Consider the following 22338-nt stretch of genomic DNA (forward strand, 5'->3'; position numbering starts at 1 on the left):
CCACCTTCTACACAGAAGCACAAGGGGATGGTTCTGTCATTCAATGCCTCACATTTACCCTTTTCCACAATCACCCCCCATCATAAAACAAATGCTGACTGCGCACTCGTGTTATTTTGCATGTGAAGATCGATATTTGTCAACCGCTGGAACCAGATACCCGTTCGGTTTGAACCGATGGGTGGGTCACCTGGACATATATTGGAAATGACATATCATTTGGCTTTGACCTTGATTCAAGGTCACAAGGTGAAATGTTGAAATGGGGTCGAAACGGTCAATCAGTCGCAACTTGGACTCTTCTCATCACAGCAACTGCGTGGCAATGACTATTTGCCTGTTGTGTTCGTGTCGTACGTATAAGTGGGTGATAGAAAAGGAGTTCGAAAAGGCGGTGTATGGGAAGATAGAGAGAACATAGAGAGAGGCAAGGAAACAGGGGAGAGGTACAGCATAAAAAGAGGGTGTGAAGAGAGACAGGAGGGGAAAAGAGACACGAACGAAGAGAGAGTGTGAGAGGGAGGGAGACAGAGACAGAGAGAGGGGAACAGCGACAGAGAGTCCCTTTTGCCCAGGTCCAGTCATTTCTGATCGCTGACCCTTGCTGACGCTACGTCACAGGTCCCCATTCCCACCCTTGCCCTCCCTCTTGCCAATGCCAGTTATTACGTGCAAGGGATGGCCTTGTCAAAGGCATCATCAACTATCATCAGCTCATTCGCACTGTTCCAAAACCAATGTGGCCGTGCCAGAGGTATCATCTCTCTATCATCACTGTCCTCAGCTGCACGGCAGCATTCCGGACCAATAATCACATCTCCGAGGATCAACGTTTTGCACGCACACTCTACAACACTAACTACTACTGCTGCAAAAATCCCCTTTGCTCTTATTCGTCTATATGAGCTATATAAAACAACTGCAAGGGCTTATATATATATATATATATATATATATATATATATATATATATATACTAACGTGACTCCACATCTGTGAGGGTACGCCGTCCACATGCAACAATGTGAGACACGCCCCCCATAGGGGCCAGAATCAACCACGACTTCTGTTTTCAAGTCAGAGTTGTGTTATTTCATGTTGGTATCACTTGTCAGACGCGACAAAACTGAATGCGTTTTTTTTCCTTCTTCTGATACCCACTTCCATTCAGCATCTTATCGTGTCTGGTATCTGAGTAGTCTTGTGATATCAGCATAGTTCGGGATGAACCTTGACACATAGTTTCAGTTACTGCTGGATGGATAATATCAACTTTCTTAGGGTCAAATGATATTCCATCTCCTCCAAAAAATAGCCATAGAACTCAATGTGATCTCTGTTGAACTCACAGTTTGTTCTGTTGTTGAGTGTGAGATTTTTCTCACTGAAACGAGCGAGCACGTTTCGAGGGCTGTATCATGCTCTTCTTGAGTTTTCCTGCGAATCAAGATGTCATCACTGGTGTTGAAAGCACCTGGAATATCAGCAAGCAGTTCAGCTTTGTGATAATGGAAGATTTCTGCTGAGGACGTGACTCCAAAGCTGAGACGCTTGCATCGTCTGAGACCTACATGAGTTGTGAAGGTTGTGGTGTTTCGAGAGTCTTCGTCTAATTCTATCTGATGATATCCAGAATTCAGAATTTAAGTCTGACTTTCTGAAACTTTTAACCACTTCAACAGCATCAAAATATCATCAACTGTTGTCATGATATGACGAGTTCGCTCGACTGCTTGATTTGGTAGTCGTATATCAACGCAAATCTGTATTTCTTCAGGTTTCCTTGGTTTTTGGTGCAACTACTACAGGTGAGGCCTTAGGTGTAGGTCCATCAACTATTTCAATGCCGTCTAAATCTTCAAGACGCTGAAGTTCAGCCTCCACTTTCTTTCGCATGTGATATGGAATTCTTCCAGTAAGTTGTGCAGTTGGTTGAATCATTCCTCAACATGAAGTTTCACTTGTACGTCTTTTAGTTTTCCCATGCCTTGAAATAAGTGTGGATTTTCTCTGCATAGGATGTCGGCAGTTGTGCATGGTGAAGTGGCAAAAGCAAAATATATCAGTTGGAGCCTTTGAGCTGTGCTACCGCTTGGCAGATTTCCACTTCGAGCATCACGACTTGAACGTACAACACAGAATGAAGCATATGTCTCAACACTGACAGATGTATCAAATTTCCAAAGTACATCTAGCGGTGTGCGTGTTTCATATACGTAGATTTTGGTCTGTGTTCACTGCAGCGTGTTTTGTGCTAGTGGTGCATTATCTTGTAAAGTTTATTCATCAAATATGTTGATTGAAGCGCTGATATCAATTAGACATGGAACAGACTTACCAGACACGTCGATGCTGACTCTGGGTGCTGAACTGAAATTTTCTGCAACACCAAATACATACTATTCATCAGAGGAGTATGAAGTGTCTCTGTTCTTGTCAACATTAAAGACATACTCTTCATCAGAAGAGCATTAAGTGCCATTGTTCTGTTGAACATTGTTTACTTTTGCAATGAATGCAAGCTTGAGTTGACGATGCTTTGAAGATCTTCCAGAACTTTTGCAAAATGTCCGGTCTTGGCACAAACACAACAGGTTTCATCTCTTGCCGGACACCGCTCACTTGGATGTCGTTGAACACCACAACTTCCAAAAGGTCGCTATTGCTGAGGTTTCTTCTGGTAGTTACTTCCTGGAGTCGAGCTTCTGGAGTTGGGCATTTTTTTGTTTATCTTCTCTGTGATGAACAGCATTTACAGACTTTGTTTCTTCTTCCACGATTTTTGCTTGTATGTCTGATACCTCTGACGCACAAGGAGTTGTCTAAGACTCCTGTTTGCTCCACGGACAGCACGACTCCGTAGGCGTGATGAACTGCATCTGTGCATGATTTGAGTCGATCAACGTCGAATTCACAGATCACAGCTAACAGGCGTAGATGAGTATTGTAACTGTCGATTGTTTCGTTTTCTTGCTGTCTGCACTGTCGGAATTTCAAAGTTTCGAAGTCGATATTCTTTCTTTGATTGAAATATTCATTTAATGACTGTAGCGCTGCTTCGTATGCATCTGCTGCTCTTTGTTGGATCTTCAGAAAAACATTCGTAACTATCGTAACTTCGACACCTCCAAAATATAGCAGTAACGCTTTTTTCTCGTGTTATTTGTGCTGTTCGTTGCAGCTACTAAATGGTAAATCGTTTACCCATCTTCGCCATCGAGTGCCGACAGTCGACTCGTCTGAGTGAACGGAGAATTTTTCGAAGGCAGGCTGCTGGCCATACTCCCGTATCCAGTCACTGTTGCATCTTCGTTTATGTTTTCCTTGTTCATCCTCGTCGTCACTTTAAAGTCGTTATTTTATACGATATAATAACAGACTCAATGTTGAGCTGCAATCTTTTTATGCCGTCCGTTCAGTAGCGTCAACAATAAACGGGTTATTGAACTGCCCGGGTTACCAGTGATTAATTCTATCATAATGTCTGTTTCCACAAATAGACATATATGATTCAAACATGCAGACATTACAGGACGAACAGAGAACAAAGAGACAGAAAAAAAAGAGACCGACACACAAAGCAGAGACACAGAGACAGACAGCACTGAACTCCACTGCCGACCAGCCGTTAGGGAAGCAGCGGCGCGGGGCAGCCATACATTATTGGTATTTTCCCTGACAATGGCGTCCATGCCTTGACATGGGCATCGATAATGTTGCACGTAGGGTCGGGGTGTGTGTGGGGAGGGGTGGTGGTGGTGGTGGTGGTAATGGTAACAGCTAACACAGCGAAGAGGGGAGGGGTGGATACGGGAGTGGGATATGATGTAGCACTCAATTATACCCTGTCGATGGACTAATCCCGCTCACCGTTGTCAAACGATGACAGATTATGCAGTCCATGTCAGCTTTGTGACATCGATCAGCGGAATGATACCGACCGGTCTCTTGGCGGTTTTTTTTTTTTTTTTTTTTTTTTTTTTTTCCTTTCTTCTTTTTGCTTTGTGTTGTTTGGTTTTGTTTGTCGTTCAAAGTGGATCAGCACAAGTCGCCCCAAGGGACAGAGGATGGAACACTACATTCGTCAACGTCAAGCATGAAAAACGATTTCTGTCAACTTCCGAATCGTTCTGCGCAAGCTTCACACACAGCATAGCCTTTATGAATAACAATTAACCCCCGAAAACGGAGTATGGCTGCCTACATGGCGGGGTAAAAACGGTCATACACGTAAAAACCCACTCGTGCACATACGAGTAAACGTGGGAGTTGCAGCCCACGACCGAAGAAGAACAAGAATAACAATTATAGGAATGCTTGCCTACACACCTTTTTTTCTTGGAAGGTTGGCAAATTCCCTATGTTTTGATTCCAGTCATGTTTTTCTTTTTTTCGATACTCCCCAAAATGCTATCAGTACCTGAAACACCGCTGTTATTTACATTGTATTTTGTCTGTCTGCTTATCTCTTCTATTCTTTCTTCTATGTCTGCTTATCTATTCTATTCTTTCTTCTATTTTTCCTTCATCCTCTTGTGGCTCCTTCCATCAGCTTCCAATCTTCTTATTTCTGCACTATTTTGTTTTAAGGGTGATGGCTGATGTACAGTAAATCACCAGGTGTGGTCTGGTCTCTCTCCCACCGCCATCCCCATGTCCTGCCATTCTTCTCTCAGCCTCTCTCTGCTTCCTCCTTCCCTTTTCTACACACTCACGCACACGCTTGTGCGCCACATCTTTCATTGTCTCTGTTGGGCTCCTCTCCCTGTCACCTCAAATCCTTAAAATGTTCCTCCCTCTTTTTTAATTTTCTCTCCCAAATCTTGCACGTGCAGATGTAAGTCATTGATGGAACGAATGCCAAAGGCCAATGTATCTGAAGACAAATCTTGCTAAATCATCGATTGAGATACGGCAGAATTCAAATCCCCTATTTTTTTCTTCTTCCCTTTTCACAGACACAAATCTCTCTCTCTCTCTCTCTCTCTCTCTCTCTCTCAACAATGTTAGCTTGATTTTTGGACACTCAACATCTTTGTCCATTGCAATGTGTCTAATTAATTTTAAGAAAATGAAACTTAATTCTTGTTTCAAGACTCTCTTCTAAATATATTAGTTTGTTCTGCTTTCTTCAATCTTTTCGTAAAGTCCAATGAAATTGTTTGTCATCTGCCTTTTTTGTCTCTCTTTCTCTCTGTCTGTCTCTGTATATCTCTCCCTCTGTGTGTGTGCATGATTCAGTGTGGTGCCAACAAAAGCAAGTAACGACGAGCATATGACCTATTTGTTGCACCGCTTTCCCGCTCTCCATCGATCGAGGGGCCCTTTAAACCCCACACACCATGCGGCTGGCTACCCTGGGTGGGGATGTGTGTGTGAGTGAGTGAGTGAGTGTGTGTGTGTGTGTGTGTGTGTGTGTGTGTGTGTGTTCCTATTTCCTGTTCCAACAACTTCACAGGCAGTCAAGGTGTGTGTCAGGCTTTGTTCACCTGGGAATAGGTGCAGCCCACTCTTCAACCGTCCCACTTTTCTCTCCACATGCCACATGTCCTTTCGCTTTTCCCACTGACAGAAATTAATGGACGGACTGTTTCAATATCGCTAAGCACTCTTTGTTCTATTCCATCTGTGTCAGTCTGTTATCTGCCTCTGTGTGTGTGTGTGTGTGTGTGTGTGTGTGTGTGTGTGTGTGTGTGTGTGTGTGTTAGAGAGAGAGAGAGAGAGAGAGAGATTAAATTTACTTTACTTTAAACGAAGTGATAATGCACACGCATTCTTTCTCCGTACAGTCGTGTGTTTGAAGTGTTCTATGTGGCCCTCGTTGAGAAGAGCCACAAAGAAACGAAGGAAAGTTCTTCATCAGAACCAGCATCGAGGGCTTGCCTGTCGCTCAACAAACAGAATAAAATGCCTGAGGGCACCTGAAAAACGCATAATTATTATTGGTTTCCCCCGTCTACTGTGCATACATTTCTTTATGCATGGAACTCTGCAGGTCATGCATACACCCCGCTCTCTGTCCACCAGTCAGCCATTCACACCCTGATAAGTGATGGTATCACACACTGCCTGTCTGCAACTGCAGCGTCACAACTATGGTCCGGTTTCCTTGCCCTTACCAGCTACTTACGCACGTGCAACGCAATGGAAACGTGAGGAGATGTAACGTGTAACAAGGAACGGGAGATGTAACGTGTAACAAGAAACGGGATGAGATGTAACGTGTAACAAGAAACGGGAGGAGATGTGACGTGTAACAAGGAGGGAAGGAGATGTAACGTGTAACAAGGAAGGGAGGAGATGTAACGTGTAACAAGGAACGGGGTGAGATGTAACGTGTAACAAGGAGGGGAGGAGATGTAACGTGTAACAAGGAACGGGAGGAGATGTAACGTGTAACAAGGAGGGAAGGAGATGTAACGTGTAACAAGGAACGGGGTGAGATGTAACGTGTAACAAGGAGGGAAGGAGATGTAACGTGTAACAAGGAGGGGATGAGATGTAACGTGTAACAAGAAACGGGAGGAGATGTAACGTGTAACAAGGAACGGGATGAGATGTAACGTGTAACAAGGAGAGGATGAGATGTAACGTGTAACAAGAAACGGGAGGAGATGTAACGTGTAACAAGGAACAAGAGGAGGCCGTGGGGCAAGCGTAAGTCTTGTTCCTGCCATTGAAAAAGTAATCACTATATTTATGAATATGGAAACGCGCGCGCGCGCGCGCGCGCGCGCGTGTGTGTGTGTGTGTGTGTGTGTGTGTGTGTGTGTGTGTGTGTGTGTGTGTGTGTGTGTGAGTGTGTGTATGTGTGTGTGTGTGTGTGTGTGTGTGTGTGTGTGTGTGTGAATGTGAGTATGTATGTTTGTGTGTGTGCGTGTGTGCATGCGTGCGTGTGGTGTATATATATATATATATATATATATATATATATATATATATATATATATACATATATATATTCTTTCCTGGGATATAAAAAATCAATTGAGATAAAATATCAGGAAAGACCTTTTAGGAAAAAACAAAAAAACAAAAAACAAAAAAAACTTCAAAGTTTCCCAACGGCTTCTCCGTTTCGCTTTTGCTATTTAAGTTCATTCCTGAGGGTACCAAAAAGCGAAACGGCATTGTCCACTTACAATGTCTAGAAAAATCACTAGACACCTGAAGAAGAGCTTCTTCGTATCTTTCGATCACAAAATAACTCATTTGTGAGATGGCTGTTCCACACTTGATGTTTAAAATGAAGAAACAGGTAAGGTAATTTTCAAATTATCCTTTCTTTGGCGGTTCACTGAAGATTTCCATCCTATGCTGGAAACAGGAATTCGGTAACACAGCAAAGCATGAAAAGAAACGTAGTCTTACGCAGAGTCCAATAATTATCACCAAACATCACTGAATTCCATCACAGAGTCTGTCACTCATCACAATTCTAGAAGTCAAACATGACAAAGTTCTGTTGCAGACTTTCACTGTATTTGGAATGTAGCCAGGGATCGTCAATCTGGTGACTGATCAAAGGACAGGGGTCGTCATTCTGGTGACTGATCAAAGGACAGGGATCGTCATTCTGGTGACTGATCAAAGGACAGGGATCGTCATTCTGGTGACTGATCAAAGGACAGGGATCGTCATTCTGGTGACTGATCAAAGGACAGGGATCGTCATTCTGGTGACTGATCAAAGGACAGGGATCGTCATTCTGGTGACTGATCAAAGGACAGGGATCATCATTCTGGTGACTGATCAAAGGACAGGGATCGTCATTCTGGTGACTGATCAAAGGACAGGGATCGTCATTCTGGTGACTGATCAAAGGACAGGGATCATCATTCTGGTGACTGATCAAAGGACAGGGATCGTCATTCTGGTGACTGATCAAAGGACAGGGGTCGTCAATCTGGTGACTGATCAAAGGACAGGAATCATCATTCTGGTGACTGATCAAAGGACAGGGATCATCATTCTGGTGACTGATCAAAGGACAGGGATCGTCATTCTGGTGACTGATCAAAGGACAGGAATCGTCATTCTGGTGACTGATCAAAGGACAGGGATCATCATTCTGGTGACTGATCAAAGGACAGGGATCGTCATTCTGGTGACTGATCAAAGGACAGGGATCGTCATTCTGGTGACTGATCAAAGGACAGGAATCGTCAATCTGGTGACTGATCAAAGGAGAGGATCGTCAATCTGGTGACTGATCAAATGAATACACTGTTTATCTTGTTTTTGACAATCAGAAAAAGACTTGATTACTGTACAGAAAATTAATACATTTTTTGTATTGTGTTTGACCATCAGAAAAGAAAACATGATTACGACGCAGGAGATCAAAAACACTTTTAGTCTTGTGATTGACAATCGGAAAAAAAACGTGACTCCATTTTCCCTCTGACAGTGACTACGGCCTGTTATGACCTGTTATGCATGTACAAATGATATCTAAAGCTTAAACGTGTAGATCAATAACTTAAATTACACTTTCAAGAAATCTTAAGAGACTATCAATGCTAAAAGAATCAGTCCGTGATTATTGTTATCTGTCATTTACTAGCGAAATAAGCAAGGCTGTATTGTCCGCTGCTGTGCAAGACTCGATGACTTCAAAGTAACGCACCCTTTACTCACGAAATTACTTGAAGAATTCGACAGAATATTTCACCCAACATTTTACACCTCCAGTCATTTTTATTCAATTAACGAAGCTGTCAATGGAAGAGTAAACAGATAAATGAAATATTTCGTCCTTTTGACACTTCTTGTCATTCATCAACGAAGCTACTGACTGGAGATAGAAAACTATCAAAACAATGATTTCCATCTACATTTTACACCTGTTATCATTCTACCAGAAAAAGTTATCGTGTCCGTGCAGATCATATCAAATACAATTTTATTCCACCGACTATTTTTACACATATTTTCACCAGGCAGGCGAGTGTCATGAAAAACGTTAATTGATGGAGGCCATTAGCCGCTGTCCTCAGGCAGAGGGTGGTCGGGGGGAGGCTGGCTCCTGTCCCGCGGCGTCTGGCATCTGGGCTGATGGTGCGAGCGGTGCGACCAGGCGTGTAAACATTTGTTTGATCATGTCATCGTGTCTTCGGTGTGTGTGTGTGTGTGTGTGTGTGTGTTCATAATTATGCCAGTATCGGTTACTTCTCATCAAGAGAGAGAGAGAATGTAGGCGCATATATAAGAGCGCTAAAGATGTCGCTCATCGAAACATCCCAATTTGTTCTCCGAACTTGTTATGCAGTTTGATGAAAGTGGCGCTTTTCAGCAAAAAGCCAGGCTGACCCAGTGTGTTTTGACTGATCAGCTGTGCCCCGCTGCTGCTCTTTGTTCCGTCAACGTCCACACAACGAGAAGGATTCTCTTTTGTACCCTTCATCAACCTTTTATCCCTCTCTCTCTCACAAAGAGGATATGTGTTATCAAACAGTGTGTGTCAGTTTGGTGAAATAAGGGAAGGGGCTTAGAAAAGGTTGTAGAAACAGAAATGTGAGGAAGTTTGAGGGGGCCGGGGGGGAGGGACGGGGAGAGAGAGAGAAAGACATGTGTGTTATACTGAGGTAAACTGGATAAGCTAAAAGCTTCTTAAAACCATGCCCTCACACACACACACACACACACACACACACACACACACACACACACAAGAAAGGAGGGAAAAATCGGTACGGACACGGTAGACAGTAACAAACAAAAAAAGTTGAACGCAAAACACGATTGGCTTTCCAGATGGATTTTGAATCTTTTTTTTTTTTTTTTTTTTTTTGCATATCATCAAGTCTGAAATATTTCTTCTGGGAAGCCCGTTTCATTGCAGTTACTTTGTTTCTCTGTTTCTTGAATTTCTCATATTTTCCTGTAGTTTCCAGTAACATCACGATACCCTATTTCTATATTCTATATCTTCTGTTAACCATGGAGGCTTTTCCTCATTTTAACACGTTTTGTCCTTAGGGGAGCATGCATGTCAAAGACAGAAAGAAAGTTACTATTCCAGGTTACCAAAGTTATTATGCACGAGCACTGTCAGGGTCGGTACAATGGTAAACAGTAGAAAAATCAACCATGCATAAATCTGACAGAAACCCCTCTGCATCAAACTTTTTGTCGCTACGGAACGACATATACTTGTGACTGCATCTGGACATTTTTATTCCTTTCTTTGACCATGTTATACAAACAGGAAAGTGATCGCTAAGGCCGAGCACAGGAACAGAGGTTTCTACAACATTGCTAGGGTTAGTTACATAAATGTGATCAATTAACGTTTCAGAGAGCAACGTCTTTCTTGTTGGGATATTCACAATCTGTGTAAAGTTATAGGATTCCTAAGTGCGTCTCCATTTATCCTGTGGTTTTAACAAATCTATATGAAAATCACCTAGCACAATGACTTCTGTGGAATAGTTCAAAGCATCTTCCATCATCAGTTCAAAGCGGTCTTGCCATTCAACCCGTTCTTCAGGGTTTCTGTAAAGAAAACAGGAAAGAATTGGCTTTGTCCCATTTAAACAGATCTCTAACCAAATACATTCTATCCTATACTGATCAAAACAACTAACTTGTTTATAATAACTGACTGATGAACATGGGCAGCCAATCCTGTTTTACTGTGGCACATCGCCTGACGAGATGGTATCCAGGAACATATATTACATTATCAGAAACTAAATCAGATTATCGTGATTCACAGACGCCAACAGCGTAAAAGCAATCGCCAAAATGTGATCAGATGGAGCGCATGTCTGATATCTTGTTCAGCATATGACAAGTATTCAGATAACCAATTGTAAATCCAGTTTTCGGGGCAGTGGGACATTTCTCCATGACTAACAGTGATATACTCACAGGGAATAAAGCAAAATAGTAAATGTCCTAAAAATATACAAATAACACTTACGACACCAACACTAATTAGAAATACAAATTACCACGCTTACATTTGCACAAAGCAAACCAAGTTGAAATGAATTCATTTAGATATTATATCCACTAACTTTGGTGAAAAAGACAGTCAGTTCACAATCATAGTTTAAACGTCCCCATCCGAGTGTAAAATATGGCCCGATCTGACAATGATTAATCAGAATGTATCAACTAACTGGGATCAGAGAGAGAGAGAGAGACGGGGTGGGGGTGGGGGGGGGGGGGGGGGGGGGGGGGGGGTAGGGATGGGGATAGGGAGAGAGAGAGAGGTAGGGATGTGGGTAGGGAGGGAGGTAGGGATGCGGGTAGGGAGAGGGAAACAGGTAGGGATGGGGTTAGGGAGGGAGAGAGGTATGGATGGGGTTAGGGAGGGAGAAAGGTAGGGATGGGGTTAGGGAGGGAGAGAGGTAGGGATGGGGGTAGGGAGAGAGGTAGGGATGCGGGTAGGGAGAGGGAAACAGGTAGGGATGGGGTTAGGGAGGGAGAGAGGTAGGGGTGGGGTTAGGGAGGGAGAGAGGTAGGGATGGGGTTAGGGAGGGAGAGAGGTAGGGATGGGGGTAGGGAGAGAGGTAGGGATGAGGGTAGGGAGAGGGAGAGAGGTAGGGATGGGGTTAGGGAGGGAGAGAGGTAGGGATGGGGGTAGGGAGAGAGGTAGGGATGCGGGTAGGGAGAGGGAAACAGGTAGGGATGGGGTTAGGGAGGGAGAGAGGTAGGGATGGGGTTAGGGAGGGAGAGAGGTAGGGATGGGGTTAGGGAGGGAGAGAGGTAGGGATGGGGGTAGGGAGAGAGGTAGGGATGAGGGTAGGGAGAGGGAGAGAGGTAGGGATGGGGTTAGGGAGGGAGAGAGGTAGGGATGGGGGTAGGGAGAGAGGTAGGGATGAGGGTAGGGAGAGGGAGAGAGGTAGGGATGGGGGTAGGGAGAGAGGTAGGGATGAGGGTAGGGAGAGGGAGAGAGGTAGGGATGAGGGTAGGGAGAGGGAGAGAGGTAGGGATGGGGGTAGGGAGAGGGAGAGAGGTAGGAATGGGGGTAGGGAGAGGGAGAGAGGTAGGGATGGGGGTAGGGAGAGAGTAGGGATGGGGGTAGGGAGAGAGGTAGGGATCAGGGTAGGGAGAGGGAGAGAGGTAGGGATGAGGGTAGGGAGAGGGAGAGAGGTAGGGATGGGGGTAGGGAGAGGGAGAGAGGTAGGGATGGGGGTAGGGAGAGAGTAGGGATGGGGGTAGGGAGAGGGAGAGAAGTAGGGATGGGGGTAGGGAGAGAGCAGGGATGGAGGTAGGGAGAGACAGAGGTAGGGATGGGGGTAGGGAAAGGGAGAGAGGTAGGGATGGGGGTAGGGAGAGACAGAGGTAGGGATGGGGGTAGGGAGAGACAGAGGTAGGGATGGGGGTAGGGAGAGGGAGAGAAGTAGGGATGGGGGTAGGGAAAGGGAGAGAGGTAGGGATGGGGGTAGGGAGAGGGAGAGAAGTAGGGATAGGGGTAGGGAAAGGGAGAGAGGTAGGGATGGGGGTAGGGAGAGAGCAGGGATGGAGGTAGGGAGAGACAGAGGTAGGGATGGAGGTAGGGAGAGACAGAGGTAGGGATGGGGGTAGGGAGAGACAGAGGTAGGGATGGGGGTAGGGAGAGAGGTAGGGATAGGGGTATGGAGAGGGAGAGTACGGATGGGGTAGGGAGAGGGAGAGAGGTAGGGATGGGGGTATGGAGACAGTAGGGATGGGGGTAGGGAGAGGGAGAGAGGTAGGGATGGGGGTAGGGAGAGGGAGAGAGGTAGGGGATGGGGTAGGGAAAGACAGAGGTAGGGATGGGGGTAGGAAGAGGGAGAGAGGTAGGGATGGGGGTAGGGAGAGAGGTAGGGATGGGGATAGGGAAAGGGAGAGTACGGATGGGGTAGGGAGAGGGAGAGAGGAAGGGATGGGGGTAGGGAGAGGGAGAGAGGTAGGGATGGGGGTAGGGAGAGACAGAGGTAGGGATGGGGGTAGGGAGGGAGAGGGAGAGAGGTAGGGATGGGGGTAGGGAGAGAGGTAGGGATGGGGGTAGGGAGAGGGAGAGAGGTAGGGATGGGGGTAGGGAGAGGGAGAGAGGTAGGGATGGGGGTAGGGAGAGACAGAGGTAGGGATGGGGGTAGGGAGAGAGGTAGGGATAGGGGTATGGAGAGGGAGAGAGGTAGGGATGGGGGTAGGGAGAGGGAGAGAGGTAGGGATGGGGGTATGGAGACAGTAGGGATGGGGGTAGGGAGAGGGAGAGAGGTAGGGGATGGGGTAGGGAAAGACAGAGGTAGGGATGGGGGTAGGAAGAGGGAGAGAGGTAGGGATGGGGGTAGGGAGAGAGGTAGGGATGGGGATAGGGAAAGGGAGAGTACGGATGGGGTAGGGAGAGGGAGAGAGGTAGGGATGGGGGTAGGGAGAGGGAGAGAGGTAGGGATGGGGATAGGGAGAGGGAGAGAGGTAGGGATGGGGGTAGGGAGAGAGGTAGGGATGGGGGTAGGGAGAGGGAGAGAGGTAGGGATGGGGGTAGGGAGAGAGAGAGAGAGGTAGGGATGGGGGTAGGGAGAGACAGAGGTAGGGATGGGGGTAGGGAGAGGGAGAGAGGTAGGGATGGGGGTAGGGAGAGAGGTAGGGATTGGGATAGGGAAAGGGAGAGTACGGATGGGGTAGGGAGAGGGAGAGAGGTAGGGATGGGGGTAGGGAGAGAGGGATGGGGGTAGGGAGAGACAGAGGTAGGGATGGGGGTAGGGAGAGGGAGAGAGGTAGGGATGGGGGTAGGGAGAGAGGTAGGGATGGGGGTAGGGAGAGGGAGAGAGGTAGGGATGGGGGTAGGGAGAGAGACAGAGGTAGGGATGGGGGTAGGGAGAGAGAGAGAGGTAGGGATGGGGGTAGGGAGAGACAGAGGTAGGGATGGGGGTAGGGAGAGGGAGAGAGGTAGGGAGAGAGGTAGGGATGGGGGTAGGGAGAGACTGAGGTAGGGATGGGGGGGTAGGGAGAGACAGAGGTAGGGATGGGGGTAGGGAGAGGGAGAGAGGTAGGGATGGGGGTAGGGAGAGAGGTAGGGATGTGGGTAGGGAGAGACTGAGGTAGGGATGGGGGTAGGGAGAGACTGAAGTAGGGATGGGGGTAGGGAGAGGGAGCGAGGTAGGGATGGGGGTAGGGAGGGAGGACCACAGGAAAACGTCACAATCAACCACGCGTCGATTTTTTTTAGATATTATAATTTTACTTTAAAAAAATAAATAAAAAGATTAGCCACGAGTCGATCTCTCTCCGTGGGCTCCAGCCCCAGCAACCCGAGGTATCGAACGCTCTGCTCCCCGACAACTTTCTGTGCCCACGCACCCGGCTGCATTTGGGTGCAAGGCGGTGTGGGCCATTGTCTGGGCCACAGCATCAATAAAAAAAAAATAAAAAAAAGGCCTCCATTGTCCATTTCCTGTGCCAGTCAGGCACCAGAAGAAAAGAAGCCTACCAGACTGGCATTAGCTGATCCACAACACAACCAGTTGGCAGCTGTGTTATTTTATGTGCCGATGGTGTAATGCTAATAATAAAATAATAATTATGGTGCAGAGCCGGGCATTATTTCATCACCATATGAAACGAACTCGCTGAACCTTAGAAACGGACGATAATCTACCACAACGCACGCGAGCACATATACACCAACACACAGAAATGTGTGAGTGTGTGTGTGTGTGTGTGTGTGTGGGTGTGATTGTCAACAAAAGAAAGAAGCTCACGAAAAGAACAAGGTGGTGAAGAGAAGAGACAGTGAGGGAGAGATGAAAGAGGTGGTGGACAGGGGGAGAAATGAGCGAGGCAGAAAAGACGAGGCGATAAAAGAGAATACTGTGGAAACTGAAAACGTCATGCTAACTGTGACACACACACACACACACACACACACACACACAGACGGTGACTCGAATGGGATAATATAAAACTACCGAACAGACGGTGAGAAACAGCCAGACAGACAGGGACAGTGAGAAATTCTAACTCACGAAGTGTGGACGTTGCAGTCGAAGAAGGTGAAGTTGGTGGAGACAAACTCCTGCTGGTTCATCACCACAGACAGCTTCATCAGGATAAAGTCTGCACACAGCCACATGGACATCCCTCATCATCACACACATGGGCACCCCTCATCACACACATCGACATCCCTCATCACACACTACATGGACACCCCTCATTACACATCAAATGGAAACTCTCCTCATCACACACAAGGACACCCCTCATCACACACATGGACACCACTCATCACACACTACCCCTCATCACACACCACATTGACATCCTCATCACACACCACATGGACACCCCTCATCACACACCACATTGACATCCTCATCACACCACATGGACATCATCACACACCACATGGACACCCCTCATCACACACCACATGGACACCCCTCATTACACATCACATGGAAACCCCTCATCATCACACACAAGGACACCCCTCATCACACACCACATGGACACCCTCATCACACACCACATGGACACCCTCATCACACACCACATGGAAACCCCTCATTACACATCACATGGAAACCCCATATCACACACCACATGGACACCCCTCATCACACACCACATGGACACCCCTCATCACACACCACACTGACATCCTCATCACACCACATGGACATCCTCATCACACCACATGGACACCCCTCATTACACATCACATGGAAACCCCTCATCACACACCACATGGACACCCTCATCACACACCACATGGACACCCTCATCACACCACATGGACACCCTCATCACACCACATGGACATCCCTTATCACACGCTACCCCTCATCACACACATCGACACCCCTCATCACCTGCCACATGGAAACCCCTCATTACACATCATATGGAAACCCCTCATCATCACACACATGGAACCCCCTCATCATCACACACATGGACACCCTCATCACACACCACATGGACACCCCTCATCACACACACGGATATCCCACATCACATAAACACCCTCATACAAAGAGGTGTTGTTTTTTTAAGGACACCTCTCAGTCCTCGCTTCACTCCTTCATCCCTCAGATTCATATCGCACGGTCCCCTGCACCATCAGTGGTCACTACACAACATTAATCACTATCATTATAAACAGCTGTCATACTATGTACGTGCATACATAAATAGACCCATACATAAATGTTAAACACAAATATAATATTACATCCATTCACAGACACAGACACAAACTCGCTCTCTCTTCCCCTCTTTCTCTCTCTCCGCGCTGGTTATTTTCCTGCCGAATGGAATTGTTTTTTAATGGTGCTGTCATTAGGAAGAAGCAAAAGGGAAAAAGGGAATTGTTCCATTCACACGAAGAAAAAAAGAAGAAGAAAGGATAACACCACCACCACCACAACAAATAAATATTTCAATGCATTACGCCGTCCAATCTTTTGGGACAATGTTTTTTTTTTTCAGTCATTTTATTTATGTATTATTATAATCTTTAAGCAATCATGCAACAACAGACATGCCAGGCTGAGGGAGTGAATGTGAACACACACACACACACACACACACACACACACACACAGAGTCTCAAAAGGGGGGGGGGAAAGCTGGAACTCGATAACAAAGAGACAAAGAATCCGAACGGATGAGGGAGGGGGTGTGGAGTGGGGTTTGGAGAGGGGCGAGGGGGTGAGATCCTTATCAAGGCAAGTCGAGGTCGGGTGAGATTCTTATCAAAGTAGGGAGTGGAGAAGGGGTGGAGAGAAACAGTGGAGGGATGGAGGAGGAGGAGAGAGTGGAGATTCCAGTTTGCTGTTGACATTGGTCTGCAGGCGGCTGGGGTGGCGGGGAGGACGGTGAGAGGGAGGGGGGCGGGGGGGGGGGGGTGCACAACTATGTCTTTGTGGAGAGCGGCCTCTGTGTGACTGGTGCAGAACTGTGTCTTTGTGGAGTAGCTGCCTCTGTGTGAGTGCTGGCTGTGCACAGGGCCGTCCCCACAAAGCGGAAAAAACTGACGGCTGACCTCTTTTGTCCCCCTCCCTGTGGGGACACGCTTGACGAGGCACGGGGCGTGATAGTCACGGGTGGCAGGGTGCGCAAGTACCCGGGGGACGGGGCCACTAGAATCGGCTTGCTTTGTGCTCTTCAATGGCGCTGGAGGCTTTTTGCCTTGACAACAGTTCTGCACCTTTCCATGCATCCATCTGCGCGCTGTGTGTGTGTGTGTGTGTGTGTGTGTGTACCTTCTGTCCAAGATTCGCTGAATTAAATTCTCAGGTCGCACTTTGGTCTCATTAATCCTGCATTAACCCCTCGCTGTTTGCAACCCCTCATTCTTTCAAAATCTCCACCTTTTCTTTTTTCAATAACTCTGCCTGCCTCTCACTCTCTTTTTCTCTCTCTATTGTTTCTGTCTATCTCTATGCATAAACTAATGAACCATCCTGCACATTACTTCCTGGGATTTCACATGCAAAAGTTCCTTGTTTGCTTTCTGTACCCCGCCACCATTCTCTCTCTTCATCTCTGCATGTCACACAGTTATCCTTTCACCTAAATAAAAACATAGATTTTGTCTGTAATTTGCTTGCTTTTCTTTTCCTTAATCTAAATATTTGATTGGTTTGATATTTGGGGTAATATTATCTTTACACACACACACACACACACACACACACACACACACACAGACCAAACAAAAACAAATCCCAAACAACAAAAAACAACAACAATCAACCCGACAAGAACGGACAGCCAGCGTTCAAGAAAGCTGGTCGATCTCCCCCACCTCTCTCTCTCTCTCTCTCTCTGTGATGACCATCTCTTTCTCTGACACTCTTCCAACACATATAAGTTGACACAGAAACGCTTTTGTTTGCAGACAGCGATTGGCAGGTGCAACACCAAAATAAACTTATATTGTATGTGGAAGAAGAACAAACAACAAAATAAACAACTAAAACCAGCAGCCTTACAGCTTAAAGCTACTTAAAACCTTGCTCACAATGTCTAGTGTCCCGGTTTAATCGATAAAAAAAATGGGACCTTTGGCGATGTTAACGTGGACAAATTGCCTGTAAAAGTTCTGACCGGCCAACGCACTTGCAGCAAGCATTAACGTGCAATCGACAAGAATTCTATCGATCCCAAGTGCATTTCTCCTTTTCTCCGGACACACAGAAAAGGTACAACAACCACAACAGAAGAAACAAGGAAGGAAGAACTGACAGCACAGAAAGGGGGGGGGGGGAGAGAAAGAAAGGAAGAGCTAATGACATAAAATAAAGAAATACTACAGGGACAGACAGATAAATAGACGGCACACATATGCACACACTCACACGCACACACACACACACACACACACACACTAGGAGCGGGGGGTGGGGAGGTTAATGCTGAAGGATATAGATTTTAGGTTTGAAATCCAGTGGTACAATCAGCCCTTGACTTGTACTCTCATTACTACGGTTCATACACATACACAACCACTTTAACAAATTACACATCAGAAACGCATTGACAAGGAATACGGACACAGGGAGTGTTGATGATACAGATGAAAGAAGCAACTTTGGAGACAGAAAGAAAGAGATAGAGAGGTGGGGAAGAGGGAAACAGAGAGACAGACACAAAGAGACAGAGACAGACCGACAAGCAGACAGAGAGACAGACGGTCAGAGAATGAAAGAAAGAGAGGGAGGACTGACAGAACCAGACAGACGGACGGAGGAGCCCAACACACACACACACACACACACACACACACACACATTTACAGAGAGTTGAAAAGGAAGGGGAGAGGAGTGAGGATGAAACAGGTATAAAGTTGGCAGGGGTGAAGCTGGTTTCTGAAGCTCTATCGGACTTAGCATCTGGCAGTTCAAAGGTATCGCTGTTCACCGCTGTCAGCCAGTCCCTCTTCAGCAGTATTTCTCGTGCCTCTGACACAACACGGGCCTATCTTCCACAAAGGGCTTCCTAAAGGTCGTAAACTTACACACCCTTTCACTTTCTCTCTCTCCTATTGTGTGTGTGTGTGTGTGTGTGTGTGTGTGTGTGTGTGTGTGTGTGTGTGTGTGTGAATGTGAGTAAGCACACATTGTGTTAACCTGTTAACACATTATGTCCTCTCTCTCTCTCTCTCTCTCTCTCTTATCGTAAATTTTGTGAGGACCTCTGGCCAGTCGCAGTCGCAGTCTCAGTCTCTCTCTGTCTCTCTCTTCAAAGTCTCTCCCTCTCCCTCTTTCCCGCCAGCCACTCCCAACCCCCAATTCCCCTTCCTCAGTGTGGAGAATGACTTGTGCTTGCAATAATGTGCTCGCGCGTTTTCAAAAAGGCTGGGAACGCAAATGAACTCAACTGAAACGAAAGAAAGAAAAACAAAACAAAACTCTTGGACCCAAATTATCTTCCTTTTCCCCACACAACTGCCGTGGGCCAGCAATAAAACCCAGTATGTCTCCTCCTGTGTGGCTGGCTGGTACCAGGACTGTACAATGCTTCAGTGATTGACTGGCCTGTACTGTCCTGCCACGTGCTGGGTCTGTTAACAATGGATGAGAACAGGTTCTGTCAATTTAGCCTGACAAATCCACCACATCACAAGCTCGGCTAACTGCTGTTCTGAGGTATGGGCGCCGTCGGTGGTGAGTGCATTGGGGATTTGTGGGTGGGGTGGCGAGAGGGAAAAGGAGGAGGGAAGGGGCAGGTGTGTATGCGCTCACATGTGCAGAGACAAAAAGGAACAACACACACACACACACACACACGCTTTGACGCTTTGATGTTTTACTGTCATTGACTGTTCAGTCCTTGTGACAGGGGGATACAATACAATTTTCAAGATACAAAAGATCAAATAAACAAAATGTAAATTAATATACCCAACACACGCATAATCAACACGAATGCAGAAAATGAGACTTACATAAAACAGCATATAACATCTGTCAGCTCGACCATCCATAACGTGTGAACCTTCTTACACACACACACACACACACACACACACACACACACATTCATGCATATGTATCAAATTATCATCCAGTGACATATCCTCTAATAGTTTTATTTTTCTAAGAGTGAATGATAACAGTCGCAGCGTAATTTTGTAAGACTGTTTTGTTTTCATATTTGGGCATCTGGACTACTGTTTATAATTTTATTTCGAAAATCCCGTGCTTCAGAAATATATTTGGATAATGATTTTATGATTATCTTCATCATTCGACCTAAACAACATTATCATGTCTTCTCTTTTTACCACATCTTTCTCAGAAAGAGTACATTTTTTGCGAATAAACTCACAAGATTTACAATGAAACACAAAATGTTTTTCATCATCAGTAGCTGAGTTACACACTGGATAGGGAGACCGTGCTGCAGTGCCAGTTTCAAACCATCTTTTATTGGCATTACAGCCAAGTGTTCTCAGTCTAAATCTGGCTAGGTTTGTTCTGTGCCACCTGTTTGATATTATAAAAATATTTTTTTCTGTTTGGAATACACTTTTGAATGAAAAGAAACAACTATATTTTTCTTTGCATTCTATTTGTGAATGCCAATTTTGTTTGTACGAAGCAATTAGTCTACCTTTAAGTTAGAAATAAATCCGTTTTCATACCCTACAACCTGGCACAACCACACAATTCCAAATCCGTTTTCTATTAATGCCTTCTTCAAAAAGTATGCCCAGTTTTGCTTCCCTGCTTCCTCTTGTATCAGCATCATTTCATAAGCTTGTCTACATAGCCTCGATATTGGTAAACGTGTTATCTTAATCCAGTATTTGATACATTTTACAAATGTTCTTAAATGTAGTGGCTATCTGCCTGTTTCCCCATATAAAATTTTATTTTATTTGATGAATGAAGTGGAACACCAAGGAAACGCTTAATAGCAAATGTGCGTGCTTTTTCTATATCATTATTGTTGTTAAGGCCCCAAACTTCTGCCCCCTAAGTCAGCATAGGTTCTATCTGGGTATCAAATATTTTCCAAAATATACAAAGATCAGTTGTAAGCGATCTGATTATTTCTATGACACCCTTCTTCCCTTTTCTACATGATTCCTCCCAAGCATGCTTGAAACTTAGTTTCATTGTGAAATAAAGTCCTAAGTATTTATAACAGTTCGTTACCTTTACATCTGTGTGTTTCCATAGATCCATTTTTCATGGACAGAAAAATGCATCCCCCCCCCCCCCCATTCGAAATACCATAACATTTGTTTTGTCTAAATTAACCGACAGACACAATCGATCAGCTTCCTGTTTTAAGACATTTAGTTGATTTTGTAATCCAGTGACTGCATCTGATAAAAGAATAACTTTATCTGCAAATAATAACAAAAATATTTCTGTTGCTCCTAGGATCATTTGAATGCCGTGTTTACCTTTCTGTGACAGTTCCACTGCTAATTCGTTTATAAAAATTAAAAAAAATTTAAAAAAACATCAAGCGACTAAGCAGACAACCTTGTTTTACTCCGCGAGGGCATTCAAAATAATCAAAGTACCTTTATCACGTACACAAGCCAACACTGAATTGTACACACTTCTAACAGCTTTATATAATTTCCCATTAATGCCACTTTTACGTAATACATCCCACAATACATTTCTATTTACAGAATCGAAAGCCTTTCTGAATCAACAAATACTACAAAGAGTTCTGTGTTTTTCAGCAGATATTTTTGTACTAATGCATATAAAGTGAATATGTGGTCTATTGTGCTATACCCCGCCCTAAAACCTGCTTGTTCCTCGATTATGTTTTCTTCTCTTTCTGCCCATTTGGTTAATCTTCTGTTTAAAATATGAGTGTATACCTTACTAATTGTACTTGTGAGAGCTACTCCGAGAGAGAAAGAGAGCGAGAGGGAGAGAGAGAGAGAGAGAGAGAGAGAGAGAAAGAGAGGGGGGGGGGTATGTCTGACAGCATGAGGTCCCAAGCTAACGGCAGCCCCCAGACATACATCATGTCTCGGGCAGTCCCCGCAGCACACACCACACTTTGACAGGAAGGATCACGTTGTCTTGTGTTGTGTTGTGTTGTGTTGTTGTTGTAACATATTTCTCTGTGTGAAATTCGGGCTGCTCTCCTCCGGATAGAGCGCATTGCAACAGTACAATACCATATGTTTTTATGTATGCAACTGTCTTTTGTTTTGTTATCAAAGTGGACTTTTCTGTAGAATTTTGCCAGGGACAACTCTGTTGTTGCCGTGGGTTCTATTACGTGCTTAAAGTGCATGATACACACGAGACCTCCGTTACAATTATTGTTTCATCTGAATGACTAGCGTCCAGACCAGGTGTAGTTAAGGGAGAGAAAATTCTGGGCAGTGGGATTCTATCCCCTACACTCAGATTCTATCGCTTCCAAGAC

At 45.4% G+C, this 22338-nt stretch overlaps 1 protein-coding gene across 9 annotated transcripts in view; it reads right to left on the bottom strand.

Moving 5' to 3' along the window:
- LOC143284774 (plexin-A2-like) overlaps positions 1-22338 on the bottom strand; it is a 561646-nt gene that overhangs the window by 134087 nt on the left and 405221 nt on the right. For all 9 annotated transcript variants that reach the window (XM_076591753.1, XM_076591756.1, XM_076591755.1 and 6 more), the window contains one exon: positions 14943-15033. In XM_076591753.1, the coding sequence (XP_076447868.1) occupies positions 14943-15033 (91 nt within the window). The remainder of the gene's footprint in view (positions 1-14942; positions 15034-22338) is intronic.

The sequence above is a fragment of the Babylonia areolata genome, chromosome 8 (assembly GCF_041734735.1).
Source record: "Babylonia areolata isolate BAREFJ2019XMU chromosome 8, ASM4173473v1, whole genome shotgun sequence".
In the NCBI taxonomy this organism is placed as follows: Eukaryota; Metazoa; Mollusca; class Gastropoda; order Neogastropoda; family Buccinidae; genus Babylonia; species Babylonia areolata.